Source organism: Nannobrachium achirus (genome assembly GCF_963921795.1).
Source record: "Nannobrachium achirus genome assembly, chromosome: 15".
Taxonomy (NCBI): domain Eukaryota; kingdom Metazoa; phylum Chordata; class Actinopteri; order Myctophiformes; family Myctophidae; genus Nannobrachium; species Nannobrachium achirus.
The window spans coordinates 1410763-1434516 of NC_137822.1; the positions used below are offsets into that span (position 1 = coordinate 1410763).

General features: G+C 44.4%; 1 protein-coding gene across 1 annotated transcript in view; it reads right to left on the bottom strand.

The window, feature by feature from the left end:
• Positions 1-23754, bottom strand: part of arhgef28a (Rho guanine nucleotide exchange factor (GEF) 28a) — a gene marked incomplete at both ends in the record, with an annotated part of 154239 nt that overhangs the window by 47873 nt on the left and 82612 nt on the right. The window contains 5 exons of the mRNA XM_080742851.1: positions 3713-3830; positions 5920-6045; positions 6735-6814; positions 6959-7141; positions 8519-8659. Coding sequence (XP_080598977.1) covers positions 3713-3830; positions 5920-6045; positions 6735-6814; positions 6959-7141; positions 8519-8659 — 648 coding nt within the window. The remainder of the gene's footprint in view (positions 1-3712; positions 3831-5919; positions 6046-6734; positions 6815-6958; positions 7142-8518; positions 8660-23754) is intronic.

Genomic DNA, 23754 nt, shown 5'->3' on the forward strand with positions numbered 1-23754 from the left:
ATGTGCTCCAAAATATGTGCAGAGTGTGGGTTGTGGGGAAAGTTACTGTAACTGGTGCGTGCGTGAGAATATGTGGGAGCATATGTGGGAGCATCATAATGTAAGGCATAATGTATGCGCTTGCTCCACATAGTTTTTTCATACCCGTTGGAAGATGAGAGAGAGAGAGAGAGAGAGAGAGAGAGAGAGAGAGAGAGAGAGAGTTTCATACCCGTTGGAAGATGAGAGAGAGAGAGAGAGAGAGAGAGAGAGAGAGAGAGAGAGAGAGAGAGAGAGAGAGAGCACATTCCTAACTGTGAGAGAGAGGGGTGTGTGTGTGGGGCTACAGATCCCATGGCCTGGAGGAACGGACCGTAACCCTGACAACAGACTAAGAAAACGCTAAATAAACAGCTTTAATTTGGGAGAAATGAAATTCGGGCTTCGTCAGCGTTGGTATAATGCTAATGGCCAATACCATGTGAACTTTGGGATCAGTTGCTGAAGCGAGTGAATAGATAAACGTAGATAAGCGTGAGCGTTAGAGCGTTAGAGCGTGAGTGTGTGAGTGAGTGAGTGAGTGAGTGAGTTGTTTGGTGCTTTATTAGATAGATGGGGACAATTCAGCGTCGTTTTTTGCCGATTATGTCGCCATTGTAAGGCGGATCGGAAAGAAAGTTACTAGCACACCATTCCCGGCCGAGCCGCACGTTTTGATGTATATATTGCGGGGGTGGCGTAAATGGTGCGGGACTAGTAGCGTGCCGAAGTTTAGGCTACATACACGGACGGACGGAGACCCACACACACGGCCACGTATAGGGAGCTTGTGTTCCACACAGCTCCAAAAAAATTGGCCGGGGTGTATTTTTTTAAATGGCGGTCAAAATGTTTGACCAGTCTCATTCACTTACTATACATTACACAATACTACCAGTAAGACTCCCTAATCGGGAGATAAGCGACCGTAGGTGGCTTATCTCCACAAATAGGGCAAAAATGTGTTTTTCCAAAATCTTCCTGATCCATGTTGATGACATGAGTGTAGACATGCTGTGTAGTGATATTCGTGATTTTAGGGCAAAAACTGTAGGAGCAGTGTCCAAAAATGTGTTTTAAAAATCGGCCTGAAGGTGGCGCTAGAATAGGGCCATGTGAGAAATGAGGGGTGGGGTCTCCGCGTTGCCTTGGCGGACGAATAGGTACCGGCCCCGGCTCTCCCGGACGCTCCTAGCCCGAGTTACGGCATTTTATGTGCGCTGCAGTGGCAGGGGGTCCTCCACTGGGGGCGCCACCACTTTTGCATCCGTTCTGGAGCACCAGGAGTCGGTGGTCCCCGGGAATTCCCCGTGAGCAGCCCCGTTGGGGTGGTCATTTGGTCATTTTTGCACATTTGGTCATTTTTTACATCTGGGGCTCCGGGGGTCCTTGGAGGTTGTAGTTTGGCAGGCAAGGAGTGTGTGTGTAAAATCTGGCATGGATCGGGTCAACAGGTGAGGAGATATAAGCAGGGAAAAAGTGTGACGTGTGACGTGTGAGCACATTTGGGCATTTTTTACATCTGGGGGTCCCCCAGGGACCTGGGGGTCCCTGGGGCTCCGGGGGTCCTTGGAGGTTGTAGTTTGGCAGTCAAGGAGTGTGTGTGCAAAATGTGGCATGGATGGGGGCAACGGTTGTGGAGATATGAGCAGGGCAAAAGTGTGACGTGTGACTCACTCACTCACAGACAGCCGGTGGAGGTTTTGGTAGTAAATGCGACCTACGGTCGCAATAAAGGAAAAAATAACTCCCAAAGAATCTGCTTTAAGTGGGATGTGAGGGGTCAAACTAGGGGTTTTTAATTATTCTGAATCCATTGCAAGCATTTGTTTTGCATGAAAAACATTCATTGGGCTAAAAACGGACCCCAAAAGACGTGAAAATTGATGACTCATCACTAAACCATAGTTTTGTTGGATGTTTTCGCCCAAGGAATGTTTTTCATGCAAAACAAATGCTTGCAATGGATTCAGAATAATTAAAAACCCCTAGTTTGACCCCTCACATCCCACTTAAAGCAGACTTTTTGGGAGTCATTCATTGTTTCCTTTATAGTATAGTGTATAGTAAGTGAATGAGACTGAAAATTACCCTAGCTGTCAAACATTTTCCCCGCCATTTTAAAAAATACACCCCGGCCAAATGTATTTAATAACCCTCCTAGATGACAAATCCATTGAGAAACAGACGTTCGCTCTCCACGGTCACGGAAGTGCCATAAACGACCCAGCTAGTGTTCTATCTGTCTGTCATTCAATGTTATATGAGTTAAAAAAAGGATCTCGATGAAATACGCCCGGCTTTCCTGAGCCTATCCTTTTTGTTGAACTTGTACCAGTGAACTGTACTGTCATGAAACTGTACCTTTTACTATCAAACTTCTAATAAATACTTCAATCAATCAATCAAACAAGTAAAAGTATCAATATCGCAATAGCCAAAGTATATAGTAGGGTTGTAACGATATAGTAACTGCATCGAAATATCGTTTTTAACTTAAAAAATCGAAGTATATCGAAATGAAAACAGCTAAAATCGAATCATATCATTTTATTTTGTATCGTATCGAATCGGCAGTGCAAAAAATCGATTGTATCGATACTACTTGTGCATTGTATTTAGCATTTTTAAGAAGAAAAAAATAAAAGGATTACTTTTCCTTTCCATATAGCTACACTGGTCTATCGATAAATGTTTGTAATCTCCGGGTTCATGTCAAGGTGCAGGTTTGACAATATACAAAGTCCATGTATTCGGCAAATAATCACTGTGTTTACTTATTTATATCCATAATAATACATGTTTCCCTTAAAAACCTGCACTATCTACAACTTTCACACAGATTTAATTTCTTTGCTAATCGTCCATGTATCGTATCGTCAACCATGTATCGTGATATGTATCAAATCGCTATTAAAATGTTACACCCCTAATACTGTATATAGGGCTTAAGGGGTTAATGCATTTTTTGTAATAATACTCTCTAACTCTAAGTAACTAGTAACTACAAATTTTAAATAATCATAGTGGAGTGAAAGTACTATAATATGTAATGTAATATGAGCCAAAAAACATTTAAGAACCGCTGGTGTGGAGGGCCTTTAGTCAGTGAAACATTAAGGATGTCCATAATTACAACACCAGAGGCAGCGCCACAGATCACTTTCAACCCAGAGTCAAAACCAACAAAGGGTCAAACTCTTTTTTCTGCTATACCACCAAAATGTGGAAAGCCTTACCGAAGGCCATAAAGGAGTGTGGATCACTAGCATCCTTTAAAATTGCCCTGAAAAACCACTTACAGGCAGCAGCCGTTCGCAACTGGTAAAAAAATGAACCTAGCCCAACCCTACCCTCCCCTGCCCCTTCTTTGTATATACTGTTTGTTTTAGACTTACTGTCTTCTTTTTTGTTTTTCTTTACATATCTACTGCATAGTACTGTGTTCTATTTGTCTGTCATTCAATGTTATATGAGATACTTCAATGGTTTCCAGTGGAAATAAGCTTAGTCTTTTCATGGATCTCCTTTTAGTAGACCTTGTACCAGTGAACTGTACCGTCATGAAACTGTACCTTTTCCTATGCAAACTTCTAATAAAGTCTTCAATCAATCAAAAGGCACACAGAAGTTTCTCATCAAGTTTAAATTGTTATTCCATCATTTAGCCAGCAGAGGGCAGCGAAGGACCCACCCTGGGTGTACTGTAGAATCCTCTCCAACAGGACAGGATACTTGGTGATCCTTTGGGTCACCAGCAAGATGCATTCTGGGATCTCTCTCCGTCGTACCAAGGAGTTGTTGCTTTGTTGCTTGAAAAGGTGACATTAAAAACACAATCACGTTACACATCTGCAGTGGCGTCAGTTCAGAAAAAGCTATGGTATGGCAACATGACTGGTGCCTTGCACGCACGACACCAGTCATGTTGCCATACCTTAGCAACAGGCATGATACATTTATTTTAAGAAGTACATTCTATTTTTCCCCCCGTTTCTACGGTTTCTTGGGCTGGATATGGCAGCCAGGAATGGTTGTTCAAGTGCAGCTAAACTTGGCATGTTGGTAAACGTAAATACCTTTTATTTTTGCATCAGGTTTTTTTTCTTTTTTTCGGCATAGTACTGTGTTCTATCTCAGTGGTTCTCAACCTTTTAAGGCTGTGACCCCCCAAATAATTATATTTGAACTGGGGACCCCTCACCCTGCACAAGCACTTGGAATTGTAGGAGTTGGCATTACATTTAGTTTGACTCGATCCATTCCATTGTGAAAATAGCCGATCTACATGCTCACAACGCTTGCAGCTAAACTTGGCATGTTGGTAAACGTGCCACAATTAACAATAATGCATTGCAACTGTGCAGCTGACCTGCGGAACCTGGGAATATACCATTCAATCAAGATGGGGAGAATAGCCTACAAGTTTGGAGAATATAATTATAATACCTTGTTAAAGTGACCATTTTGTTAAATTTTGCATTTGTAGTTATTTTACTGTAATTTAACAACATAATAACCAGAACAGATAGACAAAGAGACATTCATGGATTTATATTTAAAAATAACTTTTATTTTCCCCCCTGGACCCAAGGTATGGCAGCTGCATACCCCTGCCATACCCAATTGACGCCCCTGCACATCTGAAACAGGGAGCTCTCTGGGTGCACGCCATGCTTGTAAATGAAGTCTCACTATGTAACTTTCTTTTAATTAATATTTTGTCCAAGTATGGTAGAACGGTGGTTCTCAAACCTATTTGGCTGCAGTACCCCCTTATACTGATTTCTGAAGCCGAGAACCTCATTCTCCTGACAGCATTGTGCTTATAAAATTGTCATCAAAAGTCCAGTTCCAATGTTCAAAACCAGTAAGACTCCGTAATCGGGAGATAAGCGACCGTCAGGTCGCAGCATGATTTCAGGGCAAAATATGTAGGAGTAGTGTCCAAAAATGTGTTTGAAAAAATCGTCCTGATGGTGGCGCTATATGGGAGAGATCCATGTTGATGAGATGAGTGTAGACATACTGTGTACCGATTTGCGTGATTTTAGGGCAAAATCTGTAGGAGCAGTTTCCAAAAATGTGTTTGAAAAAATCTGCCTGATGTTGGCGCTTTATGGGACAGATCCATGTTGATGAGATGAATGTAGAGATACTGTGTAGCGATATGCGTGATTTTAGGGCAAAATCTGTAGGAGCAGTGTCCAAAAATGTGTTGCATGGCATGGATCGAGGCAACGGTTGCGGAGATATGAGCAGGGGAAAAGACAGACAGCTGGTCGAGGTTTTGATAGTAAATGCGACCTGACGGTCGCAATAAAATGGCATAATGGCAAATAAACATTGCTCTCTATTCAATAACAGTTGTACTAATCAAGGTATTGATATCATTTGGTTTACAAATGAGCATGTTTACACAAAGTCTGTCAATGTTTTATCATTGACCATAATCCATAACACTAAAATACATATTCCCATTTTCTAGTTTTCTCTCTCGTACCCCCTGCAGTACCCCCACGTACCCTTAGGGGTACACATACCCCCATTTGAGAAACACTGTGGTAGAGTACGTTACTATGTCAATACTTATGCCTTTATTGATAGGTAGGACTGACAGGAAATGCGGACAGAGTTGGGGAGTGACGCGCAGCAAAGGTTGTCGGGATTGGGACTTGAACACACTGTCAGGCTGGCATGTGCCCGGACTGCCAGGCTGGTGGCCTCTGCTCTTCTATTGAGACATTTAGATCGTGTCTCACCTAGACATTCTGACACGAATGTTGACCTGTGATGGTCAAGATTCAGTTTATCCCCTGAGCAAGCAGGCAGGCTCTATTATTAGATCAATCAGCACTTGCGCAGGGAATCAAATCTGGGGTAGAAGAGGAAAGTCAGTACCTTGATGAAGTGCTGGAACCTCTTGTTATTGTGCTGGAGTTCTTTGAAGAAGTTGACGGCGTCGTTGTGATGACTGCAGAACTCTCCATACACCTGCTTCATTTTGTCTGCATTCTCGTCTGAAAACTGCATAAACACATACACATAGTGGGCCTTCCACGTAGTAGGGATGGGATGATATAAATATAGAATTGATCCCAATGCATGACGGAGGATAATTTCACAATCAATTTAAATCTTGTGCGTTTTTTTTTATCATGATAAACGATACTAACGATTATCCCATCCGTACTATGTAGTTCATTTCATGTTGCAAGCGGGTAAACTGAAAACGGGTACAACAACGGTGTATTGCATAACTGGATGGAGGCATGCATATCTCTGCTGTCGGCCGAAACCTAATAACTCCAAAATGTAAAATGAACTCAAGTGGAGTTAGGAGGTTTTGACCAAAGGGCTTTTTACTACTTTTCATTGGTTCAATATTATTTTAACCAACACACAGACGTAAAGGGTGTTCAATAGCACATATTTATGAAAAAAAGAGAGGGCCAATCGGGTGGAGTTAGCTGGTGGGGCAGAAAGTGTGGAGTTAGGAGGTTTTGTCCCAAGCACTTTTTACTACTTTCCATGATTGGTTCAAAATGATTTTAACCAACACTCAGATGTAAAGGGTGTTCAATAGCCCTGATTTATTAAAATAAATAAATATTTATATGCCAGAAAATCAAAAACCTCAAAAATGGAGTGGCCAGACAGTGACGGCCGACGTTGCCAGGATATGCAACAGTCGCCGTCCGAAGAAGAAGCCCCACCTGTTGCAGCAGGACGTCTCCTATGTGTCGGATGAGGTAGTTGGTGTGTCCTGGAGGTTGGGTGGAGCAACAGCAGGGTTCTGGAGCCGGAGTCTGGGTGGAGCAGAGGTGGTTAGGGGGGGAGCAGTGTCCTGGAGTCTGGGCGGAGGAAAGTGCTTGGGTCTGGGTGAGGAGGCAGTGTTCTTGGGTGGAGCTGCAGTGTCCTGGACTGAGGGTGGAGGAGCCGTGTCGTCGCTCCTTCATGGCGGTGTAGAAGGCGGTGTGGAGCAGCAGCAGCTGGTCCAGACGAGGGAAGAGCCGCTCCAGGGCGTCGCCGTCCAGCTGCACCTGGTCCCGCGCGCCGCGGCGGAACACCTCCGCCATGACGCGCAGCGTCTGGAGGTGGTGCAGCTCCGTCTGCATCAGCTCTGCAGCACAATGCACACACACACACACACACACACACACACACACACCATTAACCCATTTAGGCCTAGAATTATGTTATGCTTTAGCTATTGAAAAATAGCAGATATACAAGCTCACAGCGCGGCACCGAGTGCCGCGCTGCGAGCTTGTAGATCTGCTATTTTTGAAAAAAGTTGTGAAAATGTGTGCAAATCTTTGAACGCGTGTATTTTCAAAGCGAATGTTTGGAACTCAAATTTTGCTTCTGGGGGTGGTCCCTGGAACTAGATATTTTGAGATGGGGGTCCGTGGCCAAATAAATATCATTTTGGGGGTCAGATGAAAAAGTTTGAGAACCACTGACATAGTAGTCTCTCGAGAACAGACTAACTGAGCTCCAGTTAACTTAAGTGAAAAGGACCTTTTCTTTGACGATGGCTGGCCAGATTGCTGACAAGGTTTTTCAAAAAACCTTAGAAGGATTCAAAAGACACTTAGAATCGGGTCAAAATTCTAATTTTCATGATTTTTCAAAAATAGCAGATCTACAAGCTCACAGCACGGCACTCGGTGCCGCGCTGTGAGCTTGTAGATCTGCTATTTTTCAATAGTTAAAGCATAAAATAATAATACACTATAATGTGTACCCGTTTAAAATTAGCTCTGCAGCACAATGCTGAGACACACACACACACACACACTCACACATACAAAAACAACCACATCATTCATACATTTTGGTTGTGACCCGCATAGATAGAGGGATAGAGGGAGAGATTGATTGGGTACTGAAACATGAACGAAGCCGTTTGACGCATGAACCCAGGCAAACCCGGGCAAGCTGAGAACGCGCCTCCAAGCGCCATGTTGTCAGCTTTGTTCCATTATGAACTTCAAATAAAATATTACACAAAAAGTGTGAGAATTTATCACAACAACATGCGATGCGACGAGTTGTGAGCTTGTGGATCTGCTATTTTCAAACATTTCGTACTTTTACTTTTGGTCCTTTAAGTACATTTTGATGCCAACACTTTCATACTTTTACTCGAGTACATTTTGAATACCAGACTTTTACTTGTAACAGAGTAGTTGCAGTATTGATACTTTGACTTAAAATATTGTCGTTGTTGGGTGAAAACCAAAACCGTTAGTTTTGCATTTTTCATTTTAAGAATTATTTAAACTAGTGAAGACAGCCGATCTACAAGCACACGACGCCTCGCACCGCGAGGCGTTGTGTGCTTGTAGATCTGCTGTTTTCACTACTTTTGTGCGACGGCCTTGTACGATGAAGCAGGGCTTTACTTTGCGAAAGAACGTACACATTTGAAACTTGGAGATACAAGGTTTCTACCCGACAACGATGATATGCAAGAACTTTTTCCAGCACTGACCATAGATGACGTCCTGTCTCTTGACCTCTCTCTTGGGCAGCGTCTCACAGAACCCGGGTTCCACCGCCAGACTCCAGGACTCTGCCTCGTAATCCGCCGCGTCCGACGTCAGGTCGCCGTGGAGACCTGCGTCAATGCAGTCTACAAGGAGAGAGACAAAGACTGCATTACGTTTTCAGCTCTGTCGGGTGGCGACCTCATATTATGTCCAAAAATGTTACTTTTTCAGGATTCAAAATAGCTAAAGTAGCAGATCTACAAGTGGAACAGGAAGTGATGTCACAGTGACAGTATGGATATCCAGGGTTTGATGATATCACTTCCATTAGGGAAGGACAAGCTACAACATTTCTCATGGTATACTGCAACCTTCGGTCGCAATAATATATTCGGAATCGCAGAATACACCAAAAGGGGGAAACACCAGCATTCCGACACGTCAGCTTTGCGACCATTGTCACCATCGGAATGGCGGGGTCAATAGAAAAGTGTGGACACCCCCACATTCCGACGAATTGAAATCAATGGTCGGAATGCGGACGTGTCGGAGTGCCGGTGTATTATATAGCGCCACCAGGAGGCCACAATAACTGAAACTGATAACCTGACCTGGTGGAGACCTGTGCTCGGAAGAGCACTGCATCTATTTTAGAGAGAGTTGGCTATTGTCAGTGCACCGCACACAGCTTCACACATCACCTGATCTACTAATCAAACTTTAAAGTAGTGATTCACCCAAAAAACATTTATCTACTCTGAATAATATAGCCTCGTAAACCAGGCTCCTCCTGCCTTCTGATTCAAATTAGAACAGAACGTAGGAGGAGTCAGTTTACTAGGCTATGAATTACACACCCCACAAAGCCTTGAATTTGTGGAGATTTCCTAGTTTTTGTCGCATTACTAAGCCACTAACTTCATGACCGGCGAAAGATGCCAGATCATTTAGGAAGATCAACAGGCAGCTGTTTTCCTGATTGGCTGACCTAAAACATCGGCTTCACTGATTGGCCAAGCTTCACGGTGACGTTTGTTCAGTACTACCATATAAGTGGTAGATCATTAAACAATATCTCATTCTTTTTCAGAGGAATTGTTGTCTTGCTTTGTTTTAGTGTGAGATGTTGAGATGGGTCGAGCATCTGGAAGGGGAAATGGACATACCCATGGGAGGTGTGGTTGTTGCAGTCGGGGAAAAGGTGTACTCATTTGGATGGCGCAATAGAGTGGATCCCATTGAGGTGAAAATCATCAACACGGTGTCTTTGCGCTGGCTGACGTTGTCCACGGTGAAGATTGGAAGCGAATTGAACCCAGAGGTTCCCTCCTATCATGAAGGCCACACAGTTGTGCTGATCGAAAATATAGCCTACCTCTGGGGGGGAATGATTGGGAATGATTTGGATTGCTGCAATGTGCTTTATGCATTTGATGTTGACACCCACAGATGGTTCAAGCCGGAGGTGTCTGGGACAGTTCCAGAGGGGAGGGAGGAGCATTCAGCCTGTGTCTTGGAGAAGGTCATGTATGTCCATGGAGGATGCAATCAGTGTACTGGATTAATGAATGACTTGTACAAGTTGGACACCACCACAATGGTCTGGTCTTTAATTAACACCAGAGGCACTCTGGAACATGCTACGGTCTATGGTCACTCTGCCACCATCATCGGGACAAAGATGTTTGTATTTGGTGGTTATAGAAAGAGCTACTCCAACGACATCAGAGTGTTTGACATGCAGACCAACTGCTGGTTGAGCACACCTTGTGCACAGCTTCTTCCAAGTGGACGCTGGTGTCATTCAGCCTTTTCCTACAATAGAGAACTGTACATATTTGGTGGGTTTCCTCAGAATGGGGGCTTAAATGATCTGTGGAAATTCAATCCAGAGACCTTCTCCTGGAAGAAGGTTCAGCCCAAGGGGAAAGGCCTGTGTTCAAGGTCCCTTCAAGTGAAGCGCTGTTGCAAGGTGGCAGAACGTATCATCTTTATCCGATACATTCCCAATGACAATCCCAACTACACCACTCTGTATCCTTCTTCTGACCCCTTAGACATCCTGGACTTGAGTCCTAGTCTCAAGACGTTGTGCAAACTAGCAGTTATTGAGTACGGTCTGGAGCAGTCGGGACTCCCACACGACATCAGATGGGAATTAAGGCTGGGCGCAGGCACGTGCACACATAGACCATGAATGCAGTTTTCACTATGGTGAAAGAAATGCAAATGCCCTCTTTTCATGCCATACCTGAAGGCAGCACTCAAAGAATTGCCCTCTTATGTTGAAAGAATTGCCCTCTCTGTGTAGAAATCCATGCCGTTACCCCACATCTCCAGTATTGCCTTTTGTATGCTTACTTTTGTGTGGTATCAAGTACTGAAAATAGCCGACCTCCAAGCTCACAACGCGCCGCGACACGTTGTGAGCTTGGAGGTCTGCTATTTTCGATATTTTCACCAAAAGGCCCTTTTAGAAATTTCAGCCCCTGCCTCTCTACATTCTCTGCACGTCCCTGGCTGGGTGCAATAACCGCAATACCGCCATACCAGGCGTCACAGGTTAGTTCATCGTTCTAACCCGTGCCGGGTTCCCAAGTGTAGACGCTATCATTGTCAAAACCAGCTGTGTTTCTTTGGTCAACTACGTCACAGGGAAGACTCATTAAACAGACCCTGTTTTGTGAACTGGCTCGTGGCTCTATAGGCTGCTATGGGCTATGGCAGGGGTTCCCAAACTTTTTTGGCTCGGGGCACCCCTATAAATATTTTTTTTTTCATCCGAGGCACCCCTACATTATTATATTCCTAATTTTCACTCCCAGCACCTTTTATTTATTGCATATTCTAACGATTATGTTCCGAGGAAAGCGAGATAATAGCCATTTTGGTTAGAACTGACTGAAAATAACTTTGTACTTCAAGTTTAAAATGACTCTAAATATTATTTTTAAATGTCCAAATAAATTTCAAATATTATCAAATTATCTCGCGGCACCCCTGGACTGCCGTCGCGGCACTGCAGGGTGCCCCGTCACCTACTTTGAAAACCAATGGGCTATGGGGACCCAAGAGACGCCTGAAAGACAAGTCTAAACAGCTACTCAAAAAGACCAGGATTCCTGTGGACAACTGTGATGTTCAGAAACTCGAGGCCGATCGGGCACAAGCAGCCTAAGCGAAGCGTCAACAAAGACACCAACGTCTTATGTTCCCCGTCCACCTCCGACACTACCATGTCCAGACTGCCCCCGACTCTTCTACTCACACCTTGGACTCCACAGTCACCAGCAGGAACACAGGAGGAGTTCAGCTCTGCTTGCTCAATGGGAGAGCAAATGAACGGATGAGGAGAACGGATGAGGAGAACGGATCCTTGTTTTCCAGGCTGCCATGATCATGAATGCAATGCATACCGCAGTGTCGAGTTCATAACCCCGATTATACTGTGATTATGTTTTATTTTATTTTATTGTGGGTTCGCTGAAAGCAGGCAAACAACATATGTTCTCCCAAATCTTTATCTATCAGAGTAAGTTTATTCTCCTCAAAACTTTGGCACTTAGCTATGGAATGTCTAGGAATGTATGTATGTATTATGTATGTATGTATGTGTATGTATGTACGTAGGTGTCCCCCCTACAGCCAATGAGGGACCAGCCTTCCTGGTGTTTGGTATATAAGAGCGTTCTTGGTAATGTCTTCATTAACAGCCAATGAGGCCAGCACGGCACACCTTGCGCGGCGTGCTCTGCTTGAGCATGAGGTCCAAGTTTGCACCTGCTTGTCTGCATAGTAGTTCCATTGCCATTTTATGTCAGTAAAATGAAAGAGAGCATTGCCTGCGACCATAACACTTTTGTACTATTATTCTTTGGCTTGGAGTGAGCCCACACTGTTTCGTAGGAACAGTATTTCTAGTTATAAAGTGTTATAAGCATTCAAAAACCTCAGTGTTACTTTCCACAGTGCCTTTAAATTCAGCAAACACATCAGTTCCGTTGTTAAAACTAGCTTCTTTCAACTTCGACTTCTGGCCAAGGTTAAACAGTATCTCCCCTGTCATCAACTAGAGATGGCTATTCATGCTTTCATTACATTCTAAAGAAAATCCAACCTCATGTTCTTCTTGCACAGTTAGTATCTGGAATTCATGCTGGTGCTGAACTATTAATCCCCAGAATACGAATCTCACCTTCAGAGAACATATTTCCTTTTAATCTTACACGTAAGCAATTTCCTATACGCCCTTGCTTTGCTATGACTGTCAATAAATCACAAGGTCAATCACTAACACGTGTAGGTGTGTACTCTGTAAAAGACTTCTTTTCACATGGACAACTTTATGTTGCAGCAAGCAGAGTTGGTAACCCCGAGCAATTCCGAATACTGATGCTCAATGACGTAGACAACACTAAGCGCAAGGAAATGATTAATGTTGTTTATAAAGACATTTTAACATAGAACAGCTAGAAAGCTGATCGAACTATTTTTTACTTATATATTTTTTTTCTTTCATATGGATAACGGGTAAGATAACAGATAAGGACCTAGTATATATATATATATATATATATATATATATATATATAAGCAGGGCCTTGGCGAGTTAGGGCCTGGGTTTGATGCCTGGGGATCTCCATATATGGGCATGAGGGGTCCTTTATTAATATATATTAGAGCCCTGCACGGGCCTAAAATGTGGGCCCGGGCCCGGCCCTGGCCTGTGGACTTCAGTCCAGGCCCGGCCCATGGCTCGTTTGGTGCCGCTATTTAAAGCCCGAGCCCGGCCCGAAGCCTGTCACCTTATTATTTAATTAATTATTTGTGTGCGTGGCTTTCACTGCTGCAGCTGCAGCTGCACTCTCAAGGGGAGTCCATACTGTCACAGACCATCAAAATTCGCGTCGGAAAGGTCCGGTTCAACTACAAAATGACATCTCTTGCAACTTCTGAAAAGGATTACTCCTAATTTGAGTTCGGAAAGCTGCACGCACGTCAGAAAGTCGAAACTTAGCAACGAAAACTATGGTGGGAGAGGACGGAGACTGAGAGATGTATGTACAGCCCTCTATAGCTGTGCTCGCCTTGCGCTCTGATTAAAAGAAAGAAGTCAACACAACACAACAGCACAGCAAGTAATTACACACACATCACAACGCAAGAAATCTTCCTCCACCCACCGTTTGTTATGTTACTGTATATCTTCACAGCAGTTAGATATTGATATTATTGTCGGCTTGCCGCCCGTGGGTTACAAGCCATCTCGTAAAATACGAGATGGCTATAATAGAGTCCAGTACTAAAGAGTAAAGACGCACGCACGCATCCCGTACCTGATACAGGAGGTCGGGGAATCATTACAGGGCGATTTATTTGAGAAATGACGGTGAAATGGGTGAAACTAGTAACTACTGTAGTACTCCTAATTTTCTAGTCTCGCTGTGTACGCAGAGTAGACTTGTGTGAGTGCGTGACAGAAGAGAAGCCGTCAAGCCCTCGGCTCGTTGCGGCTCTCCATTGGCTAATGTACTCATGTCACGACCAATCAGAGCCGTGTTGCTATAGATACGGATAGAACCCATAGCCAAGAAGGCAGCACAAACACACACCACACTCCATTCTAGCTAAGCCTACACACAGAGATGTCATGTGTGAAATTCACAGCGCGAAATGTTCCGAGCATGGTTCTGAGCCCGGGCCCTGTCGGGTCCCGTCGGGCTTGCAGGGCTCTAATATATATCCATATACATATATGGACTTAATATTAACGGAAGGTAGGGTGTAAATCAGAGTAAAGCAGGCTTTTGGGCTAGTTAGGGTCTGGGATTGATGACATCAGAAAGTGGAACAGGAAGTGATGTTACAGTGACAGTATGGATATCCAGGGTTTGATGACATCACTTCCGTTAGGGAAGGACAAGCTACAACATTTATCATGGTATACTGCGACCTTCGGTCGCAATAATATATTCGCAATCGCAGAATACACCAAAAGGGGGAAACACCAGCATTCCGACACGTCGGCTTTGCGACCATTGTCTCCATCGGAATGGCAGGGTCAAAAGAAAAGTGTGGACACCCCCACATTCCGACGAATTGAAATCAATGGTCGGAATGCGGACGTGTCGGAGTGCCAGTGTATTATATAGCGCCACCAGGAGGCCACAATAACTGTAACTGATAACCTGACCTGGCGGAGACCTGTGCTCGGAAGAGCCCTGCATCTAGTTTAGAGAGAGTTGGCTATTGTCAGTGCACCGCACACAGCTTCACACATCACCTGATCTACTAATCAAACTTTAAAGTAGTGATTCGCCCAAAAAACATTTATCTACTATGAATTACATTGCCTCGTAAACCAGGCTCCTCCTGCCTTCTGATTCAAATTCGAACAGAAGGTAGGAGGAGTCAGTTTACTAGGCCAGGGGTTTTCAAAGTGGGTGACGGGGCACCCTGGGGTGCCGCGACGGCAGTCCAGGGGTGCCGCGAGATCATTCGATAATATTTGGAATTTTGAAACTAAAAGATATTTACTATCATTTTACAAAGTTTATTTTCAGTCAGTTCTAACCAAAATGGCTATTATCTCAACGTTCTCCTCGCAACATAATCACTAAAATATCGTCACTGTCGGGCAGAAACCTCCTATCTCCAATTTTAAAATGTGTACGTCTTTTGGTAAAGCAAAGCCCTGCTTCATCATACAAGACTGTCGCACATGACTAGTGAAAACAGCCGATCTACAAGCACACAGCGTTGTGTGCTTGTAGATCTGCTGTTTTCACTAGTTTAGTACATTTTATAGATGACAAAACGAACGGTTTTGGACATACAAGGTTTCCCCCCGACAACGACGATATGCTATAAATATAAGGTGCTGGGAGTGAACATTATAATGTACTGTAGGGGTGCCTCGGATTAAAAAGATATTCATGGGGTGCCCTGAGACAAAAAAGTTTGGGAACCCCTGTACTAGGCTATGAATTACACACCCCATAAAGCCTTGAATTTGTGGAGATTTCCTAGTTTTTGTCGCATGATTCCAGATCATTTAGGAAGATCAACAGGCATCTGTTTTCCTGATTGGCTGACCTAAAACATCGGCTTCACTGATTGGCCAAGCTTCTCGGTTGTTCAGTACTACCATATAAGTGGTAGATCATGAAACAATATCTCATTCTTTTTTCAGAGGAATTGTTGTCTTGCTTTGTTTTAGTGTGAAATGTTGAGATGGGTCGAGCATCTGGAAGGGGAAATGGACATACCCATGGGAGGTGTGGTTGTTGCAGTCGGGGAAAAGGTGTACTCATTTGGATGGCGCAATAGAGTGGATCCGATTGAGGTGAAAATCATCAACACGGTGTCTTTGCGCTGGCTGACGTTGTCCACGGTGAAGATTGGAAGCGAATTGAACCCAGAGGTTCCCTCCTATCATGAAGGCCACAGAGTTGTGCTGATCGAATATATAGCCTACCTCTGGGGGGGAATGATTGGGAATGATTTGGATTACTGCAATGTGCTTTATGCATTTGATGTTGACACCCACAGATGGTTCAAGCCGGAGGTGTCTGGGACAGTTCCAGAGGGGAGGGAGAAGCATTCAGCCTGTGTCTTGGAGAAGGTCATGTATGTCCATGGAGGATACAATCCGCGGACTGGATTAATGAATGACTTGTACAAGTTGGACACCACCACAATGGTCTGGTCTTTAATTAACACCAGAGGCACTCCGGAACATGCTACGGTCTATGGTCACTCTGCCACCGTCATCGGGACAAAGATGTTTGTATTTGGTGGTTCTGGAAAGAGCTACTCCAACGACATCAGAGTGTTTGACATGCAGACCAACTGCTGGTTGAGCACGCCTTCGGCACAGCTTCTTCCAAGAGCACGCTGGTGTCATTCAGCCTTTTCCTACAATAGAGAACTGTACATATTTGGTGGGTTTCCTCAGAATGGGGGCTTAAATGATCTGTGGAAATTCAATCCAGAGACCTTCTCCTGGAAGAAGGTTCAGCCCAAGGGGAAAGGCCTGTGTTCAAGGTCCCTTCAAGTGAAGCGCTGTTGCAAGGTGGCAGAACGTATCATCTTTATCCGATACATTCCCAATGACAATCCCAACTACACCACTCTGTATCCTTCTTCTGACCCCTTAGACATCCTGGACTTGAGTCCTAGTCTCAAGACGTTGTGCAAACTAGCAGTTATTGAGTACGGTCTGGAGCAGTCAGGACTCCCACACGACATCAGGTGGGAATTAAGGCTGGGTGCAGGCACGTGCACACATAGACCATGAATGCAGTTTTCACTATGGTGAAAGAAATGCAAATGCCCTCTTTTCATGCCATACCTGAAGGCAGCACTCAAAGAATTGCCCTCTTATGTTCAAAGAATTGCCCTCTCTGTGTAGAAATCCATGCCGTTACCCCACATCTCCAGTATTGCCTTTTGTATGCTTACTTTTGTGTGGTATCAAGTACTGAAAATAGCCGACCTCCAAGCTCACAACGCGCCGCAACACGTTGTGAGCTTGGAGGTCTGTTATTTTCGATATTTTCACCAAAAGGCCCTTTTAGAAATTTCAGCCCCTGCCTCTCTACATTCTCTGCACGTCCCTGGCTGGGTGCAATAACCGCAATACCGCCATACCAGGCGTCACAGGTTAGTTCATCGTTCTAACCCATGCCGGGTTCCCAAGTGTAGACGCTATCATTGTCAAAACCAGCTGTGTTTCTTTGGTCAACTACGTCACAGGGAAGACTCATTAAACAGACCCTGTTTTGTGAACTGGCTCGTGGCTCTATAGGCTGCTATGGGCTATGGCAGGGGTTCCCAAACTTTTTTGGCTCGGGGCACCCCTATAAATATTTTTTTTTTCATCCGAGGCACCCCTACATTATTATATTCCTAATTTTCACTCCCAGCACCTTTTATTTATTGCATATTCTAACGATTATGTTCCGAGGAAAGCGAGATAATAGCCATTTTGGTTAGAACTGACTGAAAATAACTTTGTACTTCAAGTTTAAAATGACTCTAAATATTATTTTTAAATGTCCAAATAAATTTCAAATATTATCAAATTATCTCGCGGCACCCCTGGACTGCCGTCGCGGCACTGCAGGGTGCCCCGTCACCTACTTTGAAAACCAATGGGCTATGGGGACCCAAGAGACGCCTGAAAGACAAGTCTAAACAGCTACTCAAAAAGACCAGGATTCCTGTGGACAACTGTGATGTTCAGAAACTCGAGGCCGATCGGGCACAAGCAGCCTAAGCGAAGCGTCAACAAAGACACCAACGTCTTATGTTCCCCGTCCACCTCCGACACTACCATGTCCAGACTGCCCCCGACTCTTCTACTCACACCTTGGACTCCACAGTCACCAGCAGGAACACAGGAGGAGTTCAGCTCTGCTTGCTCAATAGGAGAGCAAATGAACGGATGAGGAGAACGGATCCTTGTTTTCCAGGCTGCCATGATGATGAATGCAATGCATACCGCAGTGTCGAGTTCATAACCCCGATTATACTGTGATTATGTTTTTTTTTTTTTTTATTGTGGGTTCGCTGAAAGCAGGCAAACAACATATGTTCTCCCAAATCTTTATCTATCAGAGTAAGTTTATTCTCCTCAAAACTTTGGCACTTAGCTATGGAATGTCTAGGAATGTATGTATGTATTATGTATGTATGTATGTGTATGTATGTACGTAGGTGTCCCCCCTACAGCCAATGAGGGACCAGCCTTCCTGGTGTTTGGTATATAAGAGCGTTCTTGGTAATGTCTTCATTAACAGCCAATGAGGCCAGCACGGCACACCTTGCGCGGCGTGCTCTGCTTGAGCATGAGGTCCAAGTTTGCACCTGCTTGTCTGCATAGTAGTTCCATTGCCATTTTATGTCAGTAAAATGAAAGAGAGCAATGCCTGCGAACACTTTTGTACTATTATTCTTTGGCTTGGAGTGAGCCCACACTGTTTCGTAGGAACAGTATTTCTAGTTATAAAGTGTTATAAGCATTCAAAAACCTCAGTGTTACTTTCCACAGTGCCTTTAAATTCAGCAAACACATCAGTTCCGTTGTTAAAACTAGCTTCTTTCAACTTCGACTTCTGGCCAAGGTTAAACAGTATCTCCCCCGTCATCAACTAGAGATGGCTATTCATGCTTTCATTACATTCTAAAGAAAATCCAACCTCATGTTCTTCTTGCACAGTTAGTATCTGGAATTCATGCTGGTGCTGAACTATTAATCCCCAGAATACGAATCTCACCTTCAGAGAACATATTTCCTTTTAATCTTACACGTAAGCAATTTCCTATACGCCCTTGCTTTGCTATGACTGTCAATAAATCACAAGGTCAATCACTAACACGTGTAGGTGTGTACTCTGTAAAAGACTTCTTTTCACATGGACAACTTTATGTTGCAGCAAGCAGAGTTGGTAACCCCGAGCAATTCCGAATACTGATGCTCAATGACGTAGACAACACTAAGCGCAAGGAAATGATTAATGTTGTTTATAAAGACATTTTAACATAGAACAGCTAGAAAGCTGATCGAACTATTTTTTACTTATATATTTTTTTTCTTTCATATGGATAACGGGTAAGATAACAGATAAGGACCTAGTATATATATATATATATATATATATATATATAAGCAGGGCCTTGGCGAGTTAGGGCCTGGGTTTGATGCCTGGGGATCTCCATATATGGGCATGAGGGGTCCTTTATTAATATATATTAGAGCCCTGCACGGGCCTAAAATGTGGGCCCGGGCCCGGCCCTGGCCCGTGGACTTCAGTCCAGGCCCGGCCCATGGCTCGTTTGGTGCCGCTATTTAAAGCCCGAGCCCGGCCCGAAGCCTGTCACCTTATTATTTAATTAATTATTTGTGTGCGTGGCTTTCACTGCTGCAGCTGCAGCTGCACTCTCAAGGGGAGTCCATACTGTCACAGACCATCAAAATTCGCGTCGGGAAGGTCCGGTTCAACTACAAAATGACATCTCTTGCAACTTCTGAAAAGGATTACTCCTAATTTGAGTTCGGAAAGCTGCACGCACGTCAGAAAGTCGAAACTTAGCAACGAAAACTATGGTGGGAGAGGACGGAGACTGAGAGATGTATGTACAGCCCTCTATAGCTGTGCTCGTCTTGCGCTCTGATTAAAAGAAAGAAGTCAACACAACACAACAGCACAGCAAGTAATTACACACACATCACAATGCAAGAAATCTTCCTCCACCCACCGTTTGTTATGTTACTGTATATCTTCACAGCAGTTAGATATTGATATTATTGTCGGCTTGCCGCCCGTGGGTTACAAGCCATCTCGTAAAATACGAGATGGCTATAAGAGTCCAGTACTAAAGAGTAAAGACGCACGCACGCATCCCATACCTTATACAGGAGGTCGGGGAATCATTACAGGGCGATTTATTTGAGAAATGACGGTGAAATGGGTGAAACTAGTAACTACTGTAGTACTCCTAATTTTCTAGTCTCGCTGTGTACGCAGAGTAGACTTGTGTGAGTGCGTGACAGAAGAAAAGCCGTCAAGCCCTCGGCTCGTTGCGGCTCTCCATTGGCTAATGTACTAATGTCACGACCAATCAGAGCCGTGTTGCTATAGATACGGATAGAACCCATAGCCAAGAAGGCAGCACAAACACACACCACACTCCATTCTAGCTAAGCCTACACACAGAGATGTCATGTGTGAAATTCACAGCGCGAAATGTTCCGAGCATGGTTCTGAGCCCGGGCCCTGTCGGGTCCCGTCGGGCTTGCAGGGCTCTAATATATATCCATATACATATATGGACTTAATATTAACGGAAGGTAGGGTGTAAATCAGAGTAAAGCAGGCTTTTGGGCTAGTTAGGGTCTGGGATTGATGACATCAGAAAGTGGAACAGGAAGTGATGTTACAGTGACAGTATGGATATCCAGGGTTTGATGACATCACTTCCGTTAGGGAAGGACAAGCTACAACATTTATCATGGTATACTGCGACCTTCGGTCGCAATAATATATTCGCAATCGCAGAATACACCAAAAGGGGGAAACACCAGCATTCCGACACGTCGGCTTTGCGACCATTGTCTCCATCGGAATGGCAGGGTCAAAAGAAAAGTGTGGACACCCCCACATTCCGACGAATTGAAATCAATGGTCAGAATGCGGACGTGTCGGAGTGCCAGTGTATTATATAGCGCCACCAGGAGGCCACAATAACTGTAACTGATAACCTGACCTGGCGGAGACCTGTGCTCGGAAGAGCCCTGCATCTAGTTTAGAGAGAGTTGGCTATTGTCAGTGCACCGCACACAGCTTCACACATCACCTGATCTACTAATCAAACTTTAAAGTAGTGATTCGCCCAAAAAACATTTATCTACTATGAATTACATTGCCTCGTAAACCAGGCTCCTCCTGCCTTCTGATTCAAATTCGAACAGAAGGTAGGAGGAGTCAGTTTACTAGGCCAGGGGTTTTCAAAGTGGGTGACGGGGCACCCTGGGGTGCCGCGACGGCAGTCCAGGGGTGCCGCGAGATCATTCGATAATATTTGGAATTTTGAAACTAAAAGATATTTACTATCATTTTACAAAGTTTATTTTCAGTCAGTTCTAACCAAAATGGCTATTATCTCAACGTTCTCCTCGCAACATAATCACTAAAATATTGTCACTGTCGGGCAGAAACCTCCTATCTCCAATTTTAAAATGTGTACGTCTTTTGGTAAAGCAAAGCCCTGCTTCATCATACAAGACTGTCGCACATGACTAGTGAAAACAGCCGATCTACAAGCACACAACGCCTCGCGATGCGAGGCGTTGTGTGCTTGTAGATCTGCTGTTTTCACTAGTTTAGTACATTTTATAGATGACAAAACAACGGTTTTGGACATACAAGGTTTCGCCCCGACAACGACGATATGCTATAAATATAAGGTGCTGGGAGTGAACATTATAATGTACTGTAGGGGTGCCTCGGATTAAAAAGATATTCATGGGGTGCCCTGAGACAAAAAAGTTTGGGAACCCCTGTACTAGGCTATGAATTACACACCCCATAAAGCCTTGAATTTGTGGAGATTTCCTAGTTTTTGTCGCATGATTCCAGATCATTTAGGAAGATCAACAGGCATCTGTTTTCCTGATTGGCTGACCTAAAACATCGGCTTCACTGATTGGCCAAGCTTCACGGTTGTTCAGTACTACCATATAAGTGGTAGATCATGAAACAATATCTCATTCTTTTTCAGAGGAATTGTTTTCTTGCTCTGTTTTAGTGTGAAATGTTGAGATGGGTCGAGCATCTGGAAGGGGAAATGGACATACCCATGGGAGGTGTGGTTGTTGCAGTCGGGGAAAAGGTGTACTCATTTGGATGGCGCAATAGAGTGGATCCGATTGAGGTGAAAATCATCAACACGGTGTCTTTGCGCTGGCTGACGTTGTCCACGGTGAAGATTGGAAGCAAATTGAACCCAGAGGTTCCCTCCTATCATGAAGGCCACAGAGTTGTGCTGATCGAATATATAGCCTACCTCTGGGGGGAATGATTGGGAATGATTTGGATTACTGCAATGTGCTTTATGCATTTGATGTTGACACCCACAGATGGTTCAAGCAGGAGGTGTCTGGGACAGTTCCAGAGGGAAGGGCGATGCATTCAGCCTGTGTCTTGGAGAAGGTCATGTATGTCCATGGAGGATACAATCCGCGGACTGGATTAATGAATGACTTGTACAAGTTGGACACCACCACAATGGTCTGGTCTTTGATTCACACCAGAGGCACTCCGGAACATGCTACGGTCTATGGTCACTCTGCCACCATCATCGGGACAAAGATGTTTGTATTTGGTGGTTATGGAAAGAGCAGCTACTCCAACGACATCAGAGTGTTTGACATGCAGACCAACTGCTGGTTGAGCACGCCTTCTCCACGGCTTCTTCCAAGAGGACGCTGGTGTCATTCAGCCTTTTCCTACAATAGAGAACTGTACATATTTGGTGGGTGTCCTCGGAATGGGGGCTTAAATGATCTGTGGAAATTCAATCCAGAGACCTTCTCCTGGAAGAAGGTTCAGGCCAAGGGGAAAGGCCTGTGTTCAAGGTCCCTTCAAGTGAAGCGCTGTTGCAAGGTGGCAGAACGTATCATCTTTATCCGATACATTCCCAATGACAATCCCAACTACACCACTCTGTATCCTTCTTCTGACCCCTTAGACATCCTGGACTTGAGTCCTAGTCTCAAGACGTTGTGCAAACTAGCAGTTATTGAGTACGGTCTGGAGCAGTCGGGACTCCCACATGACATCAGGTGGGAATTAAGGCTGGGCGCAGGCACGTGCACACATAGACCATGAATGCAGTTTTCACTATGGTGAAAGAAATGCAAATGCCCTCTTTTCATGCCATACCTGAAGGCAGCACTCAAAGAATTGCCCTCTTATGTTGAAAGAATTGCCCTCTCTGTGTAGAAATCCATGCCGTTACCCCACATCTCCAGTATTGCCTTTTTGTATGCTTACTTTTGTGTGGTATCAAGTACTGAAAATAGCCGACCTCCAAGCTCACAACGCGCCGCGACGCATTGTGAAATTTCAGCCCCTGCCTCTCTACATTCCCTGCACGTCCCTGGCTGGGTGCAATAACCGCAATACCGCTATACCAGGCGTCACAGGTTAGTTCGTCGTTCTAACCTGTGCCGGGTTCCCAAGTGTAGAAGCCATCATTGTCAAAACCAGCTGCGTTTCTTTGGTCAACTATGTCACAGGGAAGACTCATCCCTCCCCAAACAGACCCTGTTTTGTGAACTGGCTCGTGGCTCTATAGGCTGCTATGGGCTATGGCAGGGGTTCCCAAACTTTTTTGGCTCGGGGCACCCCTATAAATATTTTTTTTTTCATCCGAGGCACCCCTACATTATTATATTCCTAATTTTCACTCCCAGCACCTTTTATTTATTGCATATTCTAACGATTATGTTGCGAGGAAAGCGAGATAATAGCCATTTTGGTTAGAACTGACTGAAAATAACTTTGTACTTCAAGTTTAAAATGATACTAAATATTATTTTTAAATGTCCAAATAAATTTCAAATATTATCAAATTATCTCGCGGCACCCCTGGACTGCCGTCGCGGCACCGCAGGGTGCCCCGTCACCTACTTTGAAAACCAATGGGCTATGGGGACCCAAGAGACGCCTGA